The sequence below is a fragment of the Oryzias melastigma genome, linkage group LG15 (assembly GCF_002922805.2).
Source record: "Oryzias melastigma strain HK-1 linkage group LG15, ASM292280v2, whole genome shotgun sequence".
Classification (NCBI taxonomy): Eukaryota; Metazoa; Chordata; class Actinopteri; order Beloniformes; family Adrianichthyidae; genus Oryzias; species Oryzias melastigma.
In genome coordinates, this window is record NC_050526.1 from 3,855,275 (window position 1) to 3,872,185 (window position 16,911).

General features: G+C 35.6%; 2 protein-coding genes across 8 annotated transcripts in view; one reads left to right on the top strand and one right to left on the bottom strand.

Annotated features, from left to right (window-relative positions):
* The window catches only part of phactr2 (phosphatase and actin regulator 2), a 53,518-nt gene extending 40,120 nt beyond the window's left edge, over positions 1-13,398 (bottom strand). Inside the window, exon 1 of the mRNA XM_036215381.1 lies at positions 12,480-13,398. Coding sequence (XP_036071274.1) covers positions 12,480-12,615 — 136 coding nt within the window. The 5' untranslated portion in view covers positions 12,616-13,398. The remainder of the gene's footprint in view (positions 1-12,479) is intronic.
* A 113-nt stretch (positions 13,399-13,511) lies between these two features.
* LOC112161777 (pleckstrin homology domain-containing family A member 1) overlaps positions 13,512-16,911 on the top strand; it is a 23,991-nt gene continuing 20,591 nt past the window's right edge. Inside the window, exon 1 of one of the 7 annotated variants that reach the window (XR_002921952.2) lies at positions 13,512-13,742. The gene's annotated coding sequence lies outside the window, so the exon portion shown is untranslated. The remainder of the gene's footprint in view (positions 13,743-16,911) is intronic. The other 6 variants (XR_002921953.2, XM_024297226.2, XR_004949130.1 and 3 more) reach the window with 6 other exon arrangements.

Below are 16,911 nucleotides of genomic sequence, written 5' to 3' on the forward strand. Positions count from 1 at the left end.
TATTTTCCTACGACTAAAGTTGTGACGATATAGCTTTGACATTTTATGAATAAGTCTGACTACGGAAGGATAGTATATAGACCTAAAAAAGCTCAAATAAACAGAAAAAATTATTCTTTATATTGTATTTGCGAATAATAACTCTAAAATATATAAATACGCTATAATATTTTGAAGTGTTCATTAGGGCTGCCACGATTAGTCGACTAATCGATGACTTATCGACTATTAAAATTGTCGACAACTAATAGTCGATTAGTAATTACTTTATATTATATGAAATCGAACTATTTAGGCTAAGTTAGGATTTTCTTTTGTTTTTTAAGGTTAATTTGGAGTTTAGCCAATATTTCAGCTGCACGCTAGCTATTTTGGCTAATTTGGACTTTTTTTTTTGTTTGTTTGTTGGCTATTTTGGAGTTTAGCTAATAATTCAGCTGCACGCTAACTGTTTTAGCTAATTCATGATTTTTTTTCTTTTTTTCCTGGCAAATTTGGACTTTAGCTAACAATTAGCTTTATGCTAGCAATTTAGGCTAATTTATTTATTTTCTGCTTTTTTTTGGCAAATTTGGAGTTTAGCTAACAATTAAGCTTTAAATGCTAGCTTTTTTTTCTAATTTAGGATTTTTTTCAGTATTTTAGGCTATTTTGGAGTTTAGCTTATATTTCACCTGCATGCTAGCTATTTTGGCTACTGTAGGCTTTTTTCGTTTTTTAGGCTTTTTTGAGTTTTTCTAATACTTGAGCTGCATGGTAGCTGTTTTGGCTAACTTAGCCTTTTTTCAGTTTTTAAGCTAATTTGGCATTTAATTTATATTTTAGCTGGCTATCAATTTCAGCTACCACCAGCACCAGCATCTTCAGTGGCCAAATTCAGCTTGTAGCATATTATTGCAGGTAATGCTATATGTCTAGTTTTAAGTTAGTTTAAAGCTAACGATTGGTTAAAATGTGTGCTTTACATCCAGTTTTCACATGACCCAATTAGTTGACTAATTGGAAAAAATAATCGGTGATTAGTCGACTATTAAAATAATCGTTTGTGGCAGCCCTACTTTATTTTTTTAGTGAGTAAAACAGACATTTTTTTTATAATTTAAAGGAGCCATACCATGAAAAAAAATAAACTTTTTGAGCTTACTATTTTATTTCTCACTATAAACAACCCCAAAGCGCTTTTTAAAAATCCATTCACATATTTCTGAGTAATCCTTTAAAACCTGCGCTCTCCCATGTCTACGAAAACAAGCGGGTCCTCTCGTGCTGATGTCACAAGGTCTGTTCTGTCCCCATGCTAACACAAACACTTTCTTCGCAAAACTAGCTGCTCGAGCTAGCGGTGATTAGCTTCGCGACCCATTTTTTTGTGGGTGACATGCTGACGAGGACGGCTCTAGGATGACATCATGAAGTGGGCGGTACCTTTAGGGAGCGAAAGGCGGAGCTTCAGAGATCGAGTCGTTTTACTTGCGGGTATAATAAGAGTCTGCAAAAATAACTCATATTTCATAAATAATTTGTTTTTTAGTGTTTCGAATGTAATCTATGATCATTTATATGGATATAGTTTATTCTGGTATGGCCCCTTTAAGAAAATGAATACATTTTTTAAAAATTTTTTGTGTTTTTACTTATAGTTAGCAAAAATCCTAACTCTGAAATGAGGAACTAAAAACAAAAACAAAAAATCTTGATCATTTATCAGTGCACTCTTATTATTTTCCGATACAATGGTTTCCATTCCTCCTTTTTCACATCTGCCAGCCAGCTTGTCTGAAACCTGATCTCCTGTTTGTTGTATTCTGCTCTGCAAAGCCCCATAAGCTGCCATCACTGCTAAAATGTTGCTGGTATAAATCAATAGTTGACATCCTGCCAGACAGGCAGTCAGAGATCTTAGGGAGAGGGCGAGCTGGAGAGACAGAAAGGTAGTGAGACGGGCATAAAAAGGGCTAAAGGAAAGACGGATGCATTACTGCAGGGCACGGTTAATAATAACCACAGGAAAAAAAAGCCCCTCCCTCTATGAGATGGAAAAAATAAAAGATTGTTTGGGGAAAAAGTATGAGGCAGACTTCATCTTTTATTTTAACAGCTTCCTACTCCAACACGTTTGACTCATTGTTTACAACTAAAGCTGCTGTGGTTAGCATGACAGCTACCAGTTGTGTTGTGCGGCTTTTAGGGAATTGCGTCTCTTTTGGAGGCTTGTTTAAAAGTAGATTGCAGCTGGTTGATGGTGACTGCTTTGGCCACCGTCCAGTCAGCATCTACGGATGCGCCGAGGTCTGTTTTCAGCTGAGTGAGGCCCGTACGACCCGCCTAATGTATTTGTCTGACACAATAATTCCAAATGCACCATAAACATGCTATTGTAAACAGAAACTTTTGGTTTTGGAAAAAAAAAAGACATGTCTGGATAAATTTAGCGAGATGATGGAGTTCCCTTAATATCCACGTTGGATTGCATTGATGTAAAAAATGTTTATTAAACAGCAGGGAGAGAAAATGCACACGGCAGCTTGAGGTCATGCACGTGTGCTCATGCGTGCACGCACCCTCGTGTGGGGATACTTTGCCTTGCAAAAATGCTGACTCAAAAATTTGCAATAATTTGCTTTATGTCCATCTCCAAACCACACACACACATTACACACAAGCTCAGTAAGTTTGAAAGTAATATTTTAATAATTTCCCTTGAACTACAATCTGGTTAATGCAACAAGCAGAATAGATTTACCATTTGGTATCTACCAACCTGGCAACCCGCGGTGCCCATTTGGGGGTTTTTCATTGTAATTTGGATTTCTGCAGAAAGATTTATAATGAAGTTGTTGCTGTAACATCTCATGAAAAGCATACATGTGAACGTGGATTCTTTTAAAGCAGGAATCATTTTCGTAACAACTTTGTAGGATAACACAGATGTCAGGTGCACAAAGGAATATTCCTCAAAGCAAAGCAGCTTCTACAGTTCAGGTGTGACACATTTGTGTCAAATTCTGAGATCAGGGAGAGGTGTGGACCTACTAGAAAAACAAGCTCCAGCTGTTGACTTCTTTACCTCAACGAGGACATTTGTCACTCTCATTGCAACATGTTATCACAAACCAACCAAATGAATCTCTGTTGACTCATGGAGCTCCTTTTTCATCGATGTTCCCTCACAAAGCTAATTCGTGAGACACACAGCCTCATTCAACGCCTTTGTTTGCCCCTAACCTCTGAAACAACTCACAAACCAACTAACAGGTGACAGCATGGACTATGCCCTGTGAGGAAAGTAAATTTAGCTCAGCCACAGAGATCGCAGACAGACAGATGGTCAGAGACACAGAGGGAAGTGCATTTTTCTCATAGGAGGAGGAAACTTACCATCATGTTCCATGATTTGACCCCAGGAGGAGTGTGATCAGCTCTGTGAGCTGATCCTTGCCTCTTCCTGACTCTCTCTGTCTCTCTCTCCCCTCGTCTCTTCTCCTCCCCCTGTTCTCTCTGCACTGCCCTCCTGCGTTGCTCATTCCTCCCTCGTTGTCTTACCCTCTGCTCCTCCCCTCCTGCATGTACTTGCTAAAATAAAGAGCATTAAAACTTAATGGTTTTTCTTTCCATCTCAGGCCCTCCGTCTCCCTCCCAGCCGTCGTCTCTCAGCCTGTGTTTGTCTCCGTCTCTGTTTGTCAGGGTTTTCCTTCTTCCTCTGCTCCAGCATCCCTCACGGATGGAAGGTCTGAATGTTATAGAGTCGTGTACCAGGTTATGGTGCTTTTGAACCAATTAAAGCAGATTTATTTTGCGTTCTTGGTAATTACAAAAATATATCCGAAATAATCTATAGTTTGTGGTGTTTCTCTATGTAATTATGCTTTTAAAGTTTTTCTTATGAGGGTCACATAACTGTTTTCTTCTCTGATGTGGGGGCGGGGTCGGTTTGTAGGCAAACAGAAAAAGTTTAACAATCACAGCGCTAATGTAAAAATTTAAATAATTCATTTTTGTAATCTTCATAAAAGAAAAATAATACTAAAATATTTTTAAAATATAGATATATAGCATTACCTGCGATAACGCTAGTGTGAATGCTGAAAGCTGAACTGAAGATGCTAGTTCTGACAGCTGAAGTTGCTGAAATTGATCACTAAAAATGCTCACGCTACAAGCTGAAAATGCTGAAGCTGATAGCTAGCTAAAATATTAGCTTAACGGAAAAATATTCTAAATTAGCCAAAAACAGCTAGCATGTCGCCGAAATATTAGCTAAACTCCAAAATAGCCTAAAAAATTGAGAAATAGCCTAAATTAGCTAAAACAGCTAGCATGTAGCTGAAATATAATCTAAATGCTAAATTAGCCAAAAACAACTGTTAAAATGTCTAATATAGCCGAAACAGCTAGCATGTAGCTGAAATAAGCTAAACCCAAAATAAGCCTAAAAAACTGAAAAAGCATGATGGTCTACTCAGATTAAGAAAGAACTTTTCCAGTACACTTTTGCAACATATTAGCAAATGCAATGAAAAACACAATGCAACTCTAGTGCATTTTGCTGGTAAAAAAAAAAGAAAAGAAATCAAACTCAAGAATAAAAAAGACAACGCTCTGAGGGAGTCCATTGAAGATGATAAACAAATGTGTTGGTGATTGCTAAAATGTGTTTATCGTCCGTAACCTAATAATATACCGGAATGGTTTCTTTAAGGGAACTTCTAAGTATAATTTACAAAATAAATAAAAGTTGGTCAATTTAATCCCATGAAGTGTAGTTGTAGGTAAACTGCCAGTACACTTTTTAAGTGTACATATACTTGATTTTTACTTATTTTTGATTTTGTTCCAACATTGTAGGTCTGAAATTAAGTATGGGAAATACAATTTTATTCTAGAATAATTAGGTTACCTAGAAAAAACAAAAATAAACTTCTTTGTTCAAATTAAACTGACAAATCCTTCTCTAATGTGCTGATTTGTTTTAACTTTTTGCATTAAAAAACAGTCATCCATTCATTAATTCAACAAGTTTTTTATGAAAAAAGTAAAAAAATAAAATAAAATTCAAAATTTAGGGCAACTGATCTTTGAAAGGCTGACTAAGAAGACATCTCACTTTTAATCGTGATTTCACCAGGAGATCAGAACCGTCATCAAAAGACAACCTGAGAAACGTGGAGGTGCTGAACCGTAAAATGACAAACAAAATCACATCAATATCTTTTTCACAACTGTGTAAATTTAAAGGGAATCTGTGTGAATGCCCTGCAATGGACTGGTGAACCATCCAGGTTTGTACTCTGTAACAGTGGCTTGGATAGGCTCCAGCAACCCCAAAAGAGTTTAGAAGATAGACGGATGGATAGCTTGAGGTCAACACTCTGCTCAGGATGGACACAAGGTAAATTTAATGCTCTTTAGTTAATAAATAAAACCTTAAAGACCAAAGTCAACTAATACATTTTACTTGTGTAGCAAAAGATGTCCACATGCAACCTGAAATGTGCCAACTCTAAAACTAATCTAACTTTTATCATGAATTGTGCTGTCTGTTTAATTATGATGTGTGTTCTTAGCTTGCTTCCTGTCTCGGTGCAGCAGGATGTAAATAACCATGGCACTTAATAAAGCATAACCTGAGGTCAATTCCTCTCTATGTATGATTTATTCAGAAGAACTGCCTGTCAACAGGTGAGGTGAGTAACCACCTGGGGCAAATGGTGAGAAGGGGGACCCCTGAGGGGAGACCAACCTTCAATCACTATGAATAGCTGCACATTTAATTCTCTTTTTATGTGATTTATTGTTTGCTACTTTGCAAATATACGCATACATAACACAATAAGCTGCTTTCATTGTAGAAAAGAATTCTAAAAAGCTGATGTTATTTCTTTATCTCAGTTATTTTTTAGACTGTAAAATGATTTGTTTTTAACTTTTTATAGTTTTTCTTTTAAAGTACCCTTGTAAAAGTTTTCAAAATGCTTATACTTTTTGAGTCCTACAATATCTAACCTGCACAAAGGTGGTAGAAACATCACATATGAAGTTTTTTCCATGGTTCCGGAAAATCTGGCAGCATTTGTTTCAAATGCTGCAATTTTTGCATTTAAAGTTGGTGTTTTACCCACAAAAAAAAACATTTGCAAATGAGTTGCTTGGACCATTCTAAACCGGACAGGAGCGTACCACCTAGTGGAAACAAGGCTTTGGTGTGTATATCCGATGATTAAAAAGACACAAAGAAGTAAAAGGTAAAGGAAAAAAATATTATTACAAATGTAGAAAAAACTATTTTCTTAAAAAAAATAAAAAACGACCTTAATAGTTGACTTTCTAATAGCTTTGAGGATAATCTGAAAACATTAATCTTAATTCTCACATACATTCTCCAATAGTCTAGTATAGAAACAACTCAAAGTAGGGTTCTTTCGATGATGTAGTCAACTTTTTTTTTCTGTGACCTATAGCCATCGAGCTATAATTAAATTTCCATTACAAGCATTCACTTCAGAAACTACACATTATTTTTAGCCTGTGCCTCAGGTTGTTGACATCCTGTTCATTTGCCGCTAAGACGCTTCAGTACATATTAATAGTTAAAGGATTAGCGAGTAACCACACGGTTACTGATAGATGCGGGGAATGAAAAGGGAAGTGAGACATTGACTTTTCTACCCATCCAGTGATGAAACTCCTAAACGAACAAGTCACCAATGGACTAACGGCTTGAAAGCAGCACCTGACAAGATTTAAATATTATTTATATGTTTTTTACGTTGTATGGCCCAAAATCAAGAAGACAAATTTAACCTTCTAAAGCCCATCACACCAAAGAATTGACAGAAAATTCAAATTCTTTTCAAATTTATGGGATTTATCAATTATTTATCAAGTGGGCAGTATCAATTAAGATACTTAGGGGGATTTGATCTGAAATTTGATATTTCTGTCATAAATAAATAATTATCAACAAATTTTGCATTTTTTCAACACAGCGAATGCTCATTTTAAAAAATGAGTAACAATAAATGAGATATACTCAGTAAAAAGTTATAAAAATTAGCTAAACTTCTTCCCGCCAAAAGTGTTTTTGAGATTTCATGGAAGCTGCCATTTTGAAAAGAGCAAGACAAGTCGTTTCACTGCCTCTAGTGGAATGATGAGGAACTACATGAGATGAAATATGGACGTAGTTATATACAATGGGGTTTTTATGAAAGTTCGGATCATGCTGAAGGGATGGGGGCGTGGGGGGTCTTAGAAATGGGTGGATCAAATATGGTACAAATAGTTATATAGCGTTAATTAAATTTGTCCAATAGTTAAGTTCCTAAACAATTAAAATGCATCTCAGATGTTTGGTTAACCACCAAGGCAACACAATACACCTGTGTGTTATTGATTGGTCGGTGAATTTATTGGTTTGCAGACACCACCTGTTAATCATCATTCATATTTCCTTAAACTTTAGAAATATGTCTGCAGCTGGAATTTAAAAAGCAGGTTTTTTCATGTTTTAAATGTACAGACAATAGTAAAAGATGACTTTTTTTTCCAGATTTATTCTTTTTTGTAGATAAACCAAAGGCAACACTTCATTTTTACCATAAATGTGCTTTAAGTTTCTATTTTGATTTGTCCTAAAACAGATACTTAAACATCTCAAATCATCCAAAATAAGTCAAAAACTGCGTATGCCAAAAAAACATTTGCACATATCATTCTCTTCCATGGTGGTGCACAGGACAGCTATGAGTCAGGCTGGTGTATCCAAATTTAAACCAAACGCAAGTAAAACAACAAACACCCGGGGGAGTTCTGAACTCCTGAGAATGAAGACGGACCGGTGCAGCAGGAAGTGATCAGCATGTAATGCACTACAAAATAAAATTCTCGTTTTGCATTCTATCTAAGTGAGTGCAAACAGAAACATTATTTTTCGTTTTCACTGTTCGTGTTGTTCTTTTGGAACAGGTTTTACAGTAAGGGGAACGTACATTTCGTATGGCCCAAAAATGAAAGAGGCCCCAGTGAATTGCAGATAGCCGGATCTACAGCAACAGCTATTTTAGGACCTGCTGTCAGAGAGCTCACTGGGGGGGCCCCATGCTCTGTCTTGCTGCTGAAATTAAGGTGTTAAGAAGAAAGCAGAAATAATTGCTCGGGCTGTTTGCATTATTCCAACAAATGGTTTTGTAAAACATAAGTGATACGATTCTTGCAAAATTATATGCAGGGAGAAAAATTGTACCTCTTCTTCTAATAATAAAAAAGATTTGTACCAATGCTGTGTTTGTGTTACATTGTATTTTAGATTGATTTTAACTTTAAGTTTGACCTCCTGTTGTTACAACATACAGATTTAGGTTTTTGTTTTGTTTTGTTGTATGTATCTTCTAAAATCCACATTATTTGAGTTGTTTGAGTTTTTAGGCTTTTGACTTAATTTTTAACTTTATGTTGCAATTATATAAGAAATCAAATCAAAGCCACGAGTGGTGTTGTATGGCCTGCAGTCGCTACCCCCCGCCACCTCGGTGCCCACATTTGACCAAACATAGTCAGAGCTGCAGGTGAAAAGTTGATGTAAAATTCACTTTTTTCAAAATGGCGGCTTTTCTGTTGGTTTGATCTCCATAGCAACCATTTTATGTTTTAGTCATCTGTTGATACCAAACAGATAGACGTGAGTTTCAGAAGAATCGGCAAAAGTAAACTTTTGGATTTCCTTAGCAACAGAGGTTTTTTGCAAGCCACGCCCACATTCCTTAAATTTTCATACCCCGTGTTATATCATTTTGTTCAGGTTTGAATTTCAACATTTTTTTCCTCAATGATACCCAACAAGTTAAATCCTTAGGAGGAGTTTTTGTTTTTTTACTGGTACTAAAGTTGTTTTTAATTTTTTAATTCAAGACGGCATCCTTTTTCGGAGGTCAAAGGTCAACTCCAGGGATTGCTGGCGACGTGTGTGAAATTTTATGAAAATTGCTTGAACAAAATTTTTCTTTTTTCCCCACATTGTGGAAAAACATGAAAAAAATGGCTTAATCTCAAACTTTGCCACAAGATGGCCACCAAACTGTAGGTCGTATAGCCATCCCATAATAATTTCAAAACTTCCTTTTTCATATCCCTGACATTTGTGTTTTGGTATTGTCAGTGTATTTTTTTACATTTATTTTTAAACAATTTTTGGCCAACTCTATTTTTTTTTTCACTCACAGTGATGTCATCGCCTTAGGGGGGAGGTCATTCATTAGCGCCAAAATTCATTTTCGCCGGATTCTCGTGTACAAAATTTTGGTGAGATTTCACACAAAGACTCAGAAACATGTGTCTGCCTATTTGTGTGTTTTTTGGATTCGTGTGCGTATTTTTTTTTTTTTGTAACTTGCATTTGCTTATTAGTGTGTAACTTTTGATTTGTGTGTGTGTGTGTGTGTAATTCTTCATTTGAAACTCATGCAATACATTTTGTGTGTAACTGTGTGCATATGCATCTGTGCATGTACACAAATTACAAAATACAAAATAGGCTACTGTACTGTTTACATACACACAACTCTAAATTAGAGCAGCTTAAGACTACACATACAAATCTTCAAAAGTACACATAAATTGCCTGATACACACACACAAAGCCACCCCTACACACAAATCTGATACGAGACTATGTTCACGTCTCCCAGATATGTGTGTAAATGATGCGTTTAAATGCTGCTAGAATGCTGGGTCATCAGAGTTTTTCTATCAGGCACTTTGAATTTAGATTGTGAACAATATCTGGTGAAAACTTAACATTGTTCCACTTTTTTAAACAGATAATCCCAGATAATTAATCTAAAAAAATCTAAATACGTGTTTATAAACACTTAAGTTTCTCTATTCCTATTACTCCCTCACGAATTCACTTTCCCTACTTGCTCCGGCAGGGAAATTAACATATTTTGACGTGTAATTTTTTTTGTTTATTGTATTGACTGACTGGCTTAATGACTCTGGGGACCTCCCAGAATTAAGTTCCATGTAAACTGTGCGGTACTTCACCTAAGCCTAGTAAACATTGAAGCTCCGTTTAGGTATTTAAAAAACAAACTGAACAGCGGAGAAGCATTAAGTGGAAATGTGAGTGGGTGGTCGCCCTGCATGAGGACGGAACATCTGCTGTCTAAAGAAAAGGGGTCCCAGCATAAATCTTAGAGCAATACCAAGAAATACAAAATATGGATGTTTGGTTTTGTAATAACACATCCTTATTTCTATGAATCCTCAAACTAAAGACAAAATAATCCCTATAAATTCAATATCAGCTAAAGTTTATCATGAGCTGTGATTGTGTAAACCTACTAAGAATATATGTATAAATAGACTGACAAAGTGAGCGTTGATGACTGCTTTTTTAATTTTTTTTGTTCCATTTTTTCTCAATTTTGGATCAAAAATTAAAAGAAATTTGAATGAAAATTAAGAAAAAATTAGCCTCTGATCCATCATCCCCCTAAATTACCTAACTTTGAGTTGTTTTGTTGTTTCTCATTCACCTGTTGATGGTTTTCCAGTAACATACCCAGGATTCTCTTAAGCTGAAATATTTTTCCCCAATGTTTCTAACAGAACTGAAGGCCCAGCATGGCTGCTGCTAAGAAAAGACTGTCAAGAGTGAAGGGGAAAGAGCTGCTGTTGCACAAAGCACATTTAAGCAAGTGATTATTAACACTCAAGTCAAAAAAGATCTGTAATTATTGTTATTTTGGAAAGAGAATCCAAAAAGAGGGAAGTTTTTTCTCTTCTGCTCATCCCTTTTTACATCTTTTGTCTTTTTTGAACTCGTCTTTTGTGATCCACTTCTGCTGTCTTATTTCTTTTTTTCTTCTTATTCTAAGCCCTGTAATTACAGTTGCTGCAGCATCCATCGTTGAGACAACATGCTATTTTCAAGGAGGAGCGTCACCCAATCTGCCCGCGCATTATCATACGTCATGTTCACATGCTTACATTCAGATTAAATAGACTGCATTCCCAATGACACATTCTCTCTGTAAAGCTAATATTATACATTTGTAGTGCTTCAGAATTCACAAAACTGTTTTAAACCAATTTAATCTAATTTAAATACAGTAGGAGATAAAAGAATTTGTCAAATAAGAACTTTAGAACATTTGTTTTTTTTTAGTCAGTGCAATAAGTCGGTCTGATTGTGACCTCTAAATGTTTAATTCTTGTCAAATGCTAATTTTACTAGAGATTAAAGCAATTTATCCCTAAAAAACTTGATATTTAGGGAACATATGTCAAAGTCTAGGCCCGGGGGCCGGATCCGGCCCTCCAGATCATTTTATTTTATTATTAAACATGGTCCAATGTAATTAAGTATTTCTAACTAGTATAATTTTGACAAAATATATCTTTATGGATAGTAAAATATTGAAAGTTAAGTTGATTTATTCTGGAATAAAATTCCTGCCTGTTTTTATTCATAATAATGTTAAAAAATACATTTTTAAAGTTTTTAAAATTTCGTTTTAGTGTGTTCAATTAATGTTTATCCTGTGCGCCCCACGACCTAAGGTGTGTTTTGGATTTTGGCCCCCTGTGCGATTGAGTTTGACATCCCTGTTTTAAGGAGATAAATGTAACAAAAATTGAGTCCAAAGAGTTAACTTTTTAAATATCTTTTGATTCCATTATTCATAATATAAATCAATGTTCTCATCAGATTTAAAATATTTCAAATTTTAAAACCTCAAAAGGAGCAAAACAATATATTTTTCTTTATTTATAATACAGGTGTGACAAGAAACTGGAAATTCTAACACTTTTTGCATTTGAAAGTCTAAAACCTAAAAAAAAAACAAGCAAGAAAAAGCAACATATAAATAAGTCCTCAAGGCAAGTGAGACAGAAACTGAACATTACTGAAACCTGAAGGATGCAGCGAAAACAGAGCAAGTGAGGCGAACGGAGAGCTGCTGCTGCAGGATGGAGATGGCTTAGAGGAAGTGGTTCTAGCCACTGACACACATGAGCCTGCGAGTGCTCAGAAAAAAACACTCACATTGACATTTGAAAAAGGGGGCTGAGGACATACTGTCGGTTAACACCACGGCCAAAGTGTTACATGGCCAGCGCCTTTCTTTCGTTAAGCATTTTCTTCTTCCCAGCACAAAGGTGCAGGGATGGAACAGTCTCAATGCAACTTCCTTTTTTTTTTAAACTGGTTTGGCAGTCATTTTACTAGTCAGGTGCACGTATAATTGTTAGGAATGACACAAATAGAGAAAGTTATTTGTTTTGATCTTCACTTTGACCTTTCGGTTGGAAATACTGACTTTCAACCACAAGTTTTGCACAAAGCTGAAAATTATATAATAAAAAATATATCTTTTTTATTTATTTTGGTTAAAAATCAATCAATCTAACCCCCTTAGGTGGGTTTTTTCATTTAAAGTGCTGAACAGATGAGTGTCAGAATGCAGTTTGCCTACCTGAACGGGCTCCCCGGAGCCTGAGCAACACTCTGGAGCGGAACCCGGAGACGTCACTCTGGGAACGCAGCCTCGGAAGGGGCCACAGGTGGAGGAAACGTCTCATCTCTGGGTAGGTGTCCTCCTCCTCTTCCATGGTCGACTGTAAGGTAACTAGTGGCAAAGCAGTGAGCCTGTCAGGAGAGCGGAGGCAGACTGAAACTTTCACATTTAGCTGCAGCAGCAGCTACTTCCCGCCCTGCCTCCACTTCAAAACTTAGCTTCACCTGTTCCTGATTCAAAGATATGCTGATGTAAAGGATAGATTGACAAAGAAATACTTAAGATAGATTATGCACTCAGACTGGTTTGCTTCCAAACACGTTTTAAATTTAAGAAATGATATTTAAAAACTTTTAAATGTGAGTATGTGTCAGGTTATGAGTTTGCATATGGGGATTTCCCCAAAACCATCCCTATAGATGTTGTTATCATCATCTGTAGTAATATTCATACAGAGCGACCTACAAGGTTATTTAACTTTTGTATTTCCTAAAAAAATTAAATAAAAATAAGAAAAAAAGGAACTTTAAATCTCTCTAAAAATACTATAATGTAATCAAAGTAAACTTTATTTACAAAGTCTGCAAAAAAAAAAGAATCCTTTCATTTAAAGTTTGATATATGAGATGTTAATTATGTGCAGCATAAAAATGTCAATTCTTTGTGCACCATGTTATTTACAGAAACAAAATAGCATGTCAAAGCAACGTCATGGAAAACCAGTTTATCTACTGCAGCTGTTAAACGTTAGATGTCGCTAAATTACCTCTCTGGTATGAACGCACTGCTTTCAGTCCATACAGCCGCCCACCTCTGCCGCTTTTATACTTTCACACTGAGAACTGATGAAAAGAGTAACCTCTCACTCTAACTTTTTATTTTCTCTGAGTTATAACTTTATTTACCATTTAAAAAATACGAATCAATTACATGTTAAAAACTGCCAAATACCTGTAAATGTTTTTTGAAAGATCCAGTTCCCAATCAGAGTTTGACTCTTGAAACAGGTTGCATACAACTTACAATTGTGGGACGCTTTTACTTTTGCTTCGGAGTGGCCATCTTCACCAGACACGATCTACGGCAGCACAGATCGGTAGAGCAGCATTGTCCTGAATCAGGGGGAGATGGGCTGAGGCGCAGAGGACAGCCCCAACAACACGATACAACAGGCGCCGACTGAGGTAGCTACTGATGGGACAACTCGGTTAACTAAAGCTGGTTAGTTTAACCTATTTTTGATCAACCAAAACAAACTACTTTTTTGTTTCGCACAGTTAAAGTTAAAAAGGATCGAAGCCGGCTAACTAACACAGTAGTCGTCAGCATTAACTGGGTCAACGTGGATGAGGGAACGTAAATTATGGGGACGGTCAAATTGGAGGGTATGTTAGTGCTTCAGTGGTGTATAAAAAGTGTCGGTTTAAAGTCTTAAAATTAGGGTTTTTTCGTAGCTGTGCTACATGGTCGCTGGGTGCTAAAGCTAGCTTGAAGCAGGCGGTTTTTTCGAGGCCGGAGAGCCCAGCTGTGGATGCTGCTGCTAACGCTAGTTTGAGGTTCACGTTAGCCGACTGCAGCTGTCACTGAAGCGGACCTCCTCTCAGGTCGACTCGGTTTGTCTGTTCGTGAAGTTTGTTTTACTTTCCTTGCTAACTTTGGATCAACAATGTTGAATTTGTTTTTGTCTGACGTCACAGTTCACATAAAACCTTTATTTAAATGGTTTGAAAATGACAACAACTGAAAACTCGATCAGGATGATCTGCAGTAAATTAAGCTTTTCTGGGAATTTGATTTATTTCCTCATATTTTAAATGCTGTTCTATTTGTTGTGCCATCTTTTGTGCATTCATCCAAATCACAGTAAACGTTAAGTAAAATACTTTTGGTCATCTGATTTCAATTGTCCTACAATTGAGTCATGGATCAGCTAAGACTATAAATTGAATTAGTTTTAATTTATAATTTCACCTCCATTGTTTTTTGGTTCCCTTTTTGATTGTGATCTCGGCACATACATGCCAACTTTTTCTTGTTCAGTCTTGTTGTGGTACAGGAAGTATTGCTAGTTTGTGAACCTAAGGTAAATTTAATCACATTGAGTGGAATCCTGAATAATCCGGTTTTGTTTTTAACTATTTGACCGTTTATTTAAATAATAATAATATCCTCATCACCTGCTTTTGCAGCCTCTTGTCTGAGGTGAATATCTGATCAAAAATAGTCTGTTAAACAAGCAGGACTGCAGCTCTAAAGCACTGAGATTTTATATTTTAGTACATTTTTGTAGCACTGTTTTCATTTATGAAAGCCAACGTTATTGGATCCAAGTTTCTTAATTGTGGAAAATAAAAATATATTGTGGATTTAACCAGGAGAAATCTAGGCTACTAGGAGTATTTTTAATACGTTAACGCTTCTACCGCTTTAAGTGGGACTTGATTAAAAAGATCAATTAGTCAAATTGATCATGTCTAGAAAAATGCTGTATTGATATATCAAATTTTTGGATTACATTTCCTTTTAAGCATCATTTTGTATTTCATTTTATCAAGAAGTAGCTTTTTGGTTTGTTTTTTTAACAAAATAATTAATAATTTTACTCATAGAAAATATAACTTAGTTTAATTTAAAATCATTAGTTATGTAGAAACATTTTTTTAATAACCCATTACCCTTGGTTTATAATTAAAAACTTGAAAAATAATTACCAGTTTCAATTTAAATTGTCTAAATTAAATCAAAACCGATTTGATTCAGTATTTTATGGTGCAGTGCAAGTTGTGAAACTATTTAGGTTTAAAAAAAAATTATATATTTGGAAGGATTTGATATTTGTATTGCCCTTATCTTTATTTATTTATTCAATTTAATTTATTCATTTTATTGCCATTTATAATGAAGCACAAAGTGAAACATGGCAGTTAACCTTGATATTTTACTTTTTTCACTAACATAGCTAAATTGGGGTTCACAGGGGTGAATCTGAACCCTGTATTTTGGTACTACTAATAATATTAATACTACAAAAAATACTTAAAAATTACATTTACATAAATGTATTTATTTATTTTTATTTATAAATGTATTTACATAAATTATGTATTTTTTTAAAGTTTTTATTTAAAGTATTTATTTTATTTTTTTAAATACTAATAATATTTTGGCCATTATTAAAATTAGAAGCTAAACATGATTAAGTTTAAGATTATTCAATATTTAGCTCAGACTCCATGTATTTTCTTGCCTGCCCTTTTTACTCAAAAGTCACATCCTCTCATTAGAAATCGACTCTGGTTTGTGGCTGTTTACATGCAAGTTAGCTCTGCTAATTTCCCAGCATTCCTTTGTTTACACTCTATCCCGCTCACTTATCTCCCAAAAAAAAAAAAAAAAGGCAATAAATATTTCAGCAATCCAGCTTCACAGCTTTAGAGCCAGATTCCAGCTCAGACAAGGACAATGAGGACGTTAATGGATCTATTCGTCTGCAAGTGGATGCCTTAGAATTGTAGGGGAGTTGGGAGACTTTAGCCCGGCCACCTGAGCTTTTTCAAACCGTGGGTGTTCGTCTGCTCCTGAGCCAACATCTATATAAGGAAATACTTAGAAATGCAGTTTTTATTTTAAATTATTTTATACATGTCCTCCGTTATGAGAAAAATGCTTCAAGAAATGTTAAAAATCCCCAAAAACATGATTTTCATTGAAGTGGGTCTTTAAATTATGTCGGCTTATCCTTTGAAACAGAATCAACTCTCCTGAGAAAGGTTTCTTCAGGTTTAGAAGTAGGTTTTGTCCAATGTCTGACCATTTTTCCATTTGTTAGGTCAGATCTTGATGTTGGAAGAGAAGGTCCAGATTTGACTTTTTTTTTTTTTATCCTTCATACAAAAATTGTTCTGTTGGGTCCAAATCAGGACTCTATGGAGCCCAGTCAAGATTTCCCCACACCACTATCACTCCCTCAGCCATGTCTCTATGGACTAGTGAGCAGTTATGTTGGAACTGGAAGATGTTTTCCACTAGCTGTTCCCACATACTAGGGAAGATGGGAATTGTTTAAAATCTCGTAGTGTTCTCAAACATTCAGACTGAAACTAAGATGCTAAGCCCAATAACTCCAAACCATAATACTCACTCCACCAAACTTAACACTTGGCATAGTGCATGCAGACACTGTGCTAGAGTAGTGGCAACTGTCAAACCCAAACTTGTTCCTGGGATTGCCAGATGGACAAGCAATACTATTACTAATACTATTAATGGTTTCTTATTCAGCCTCTTAACCCTTTAACACCAGAATTTGGCTCCAGCGCCAGAATTCTCTGCTTAAATTTGTTTTGTTTATTACATTTATTTCATAAACAGTAGAGCTGCCACAAACTAT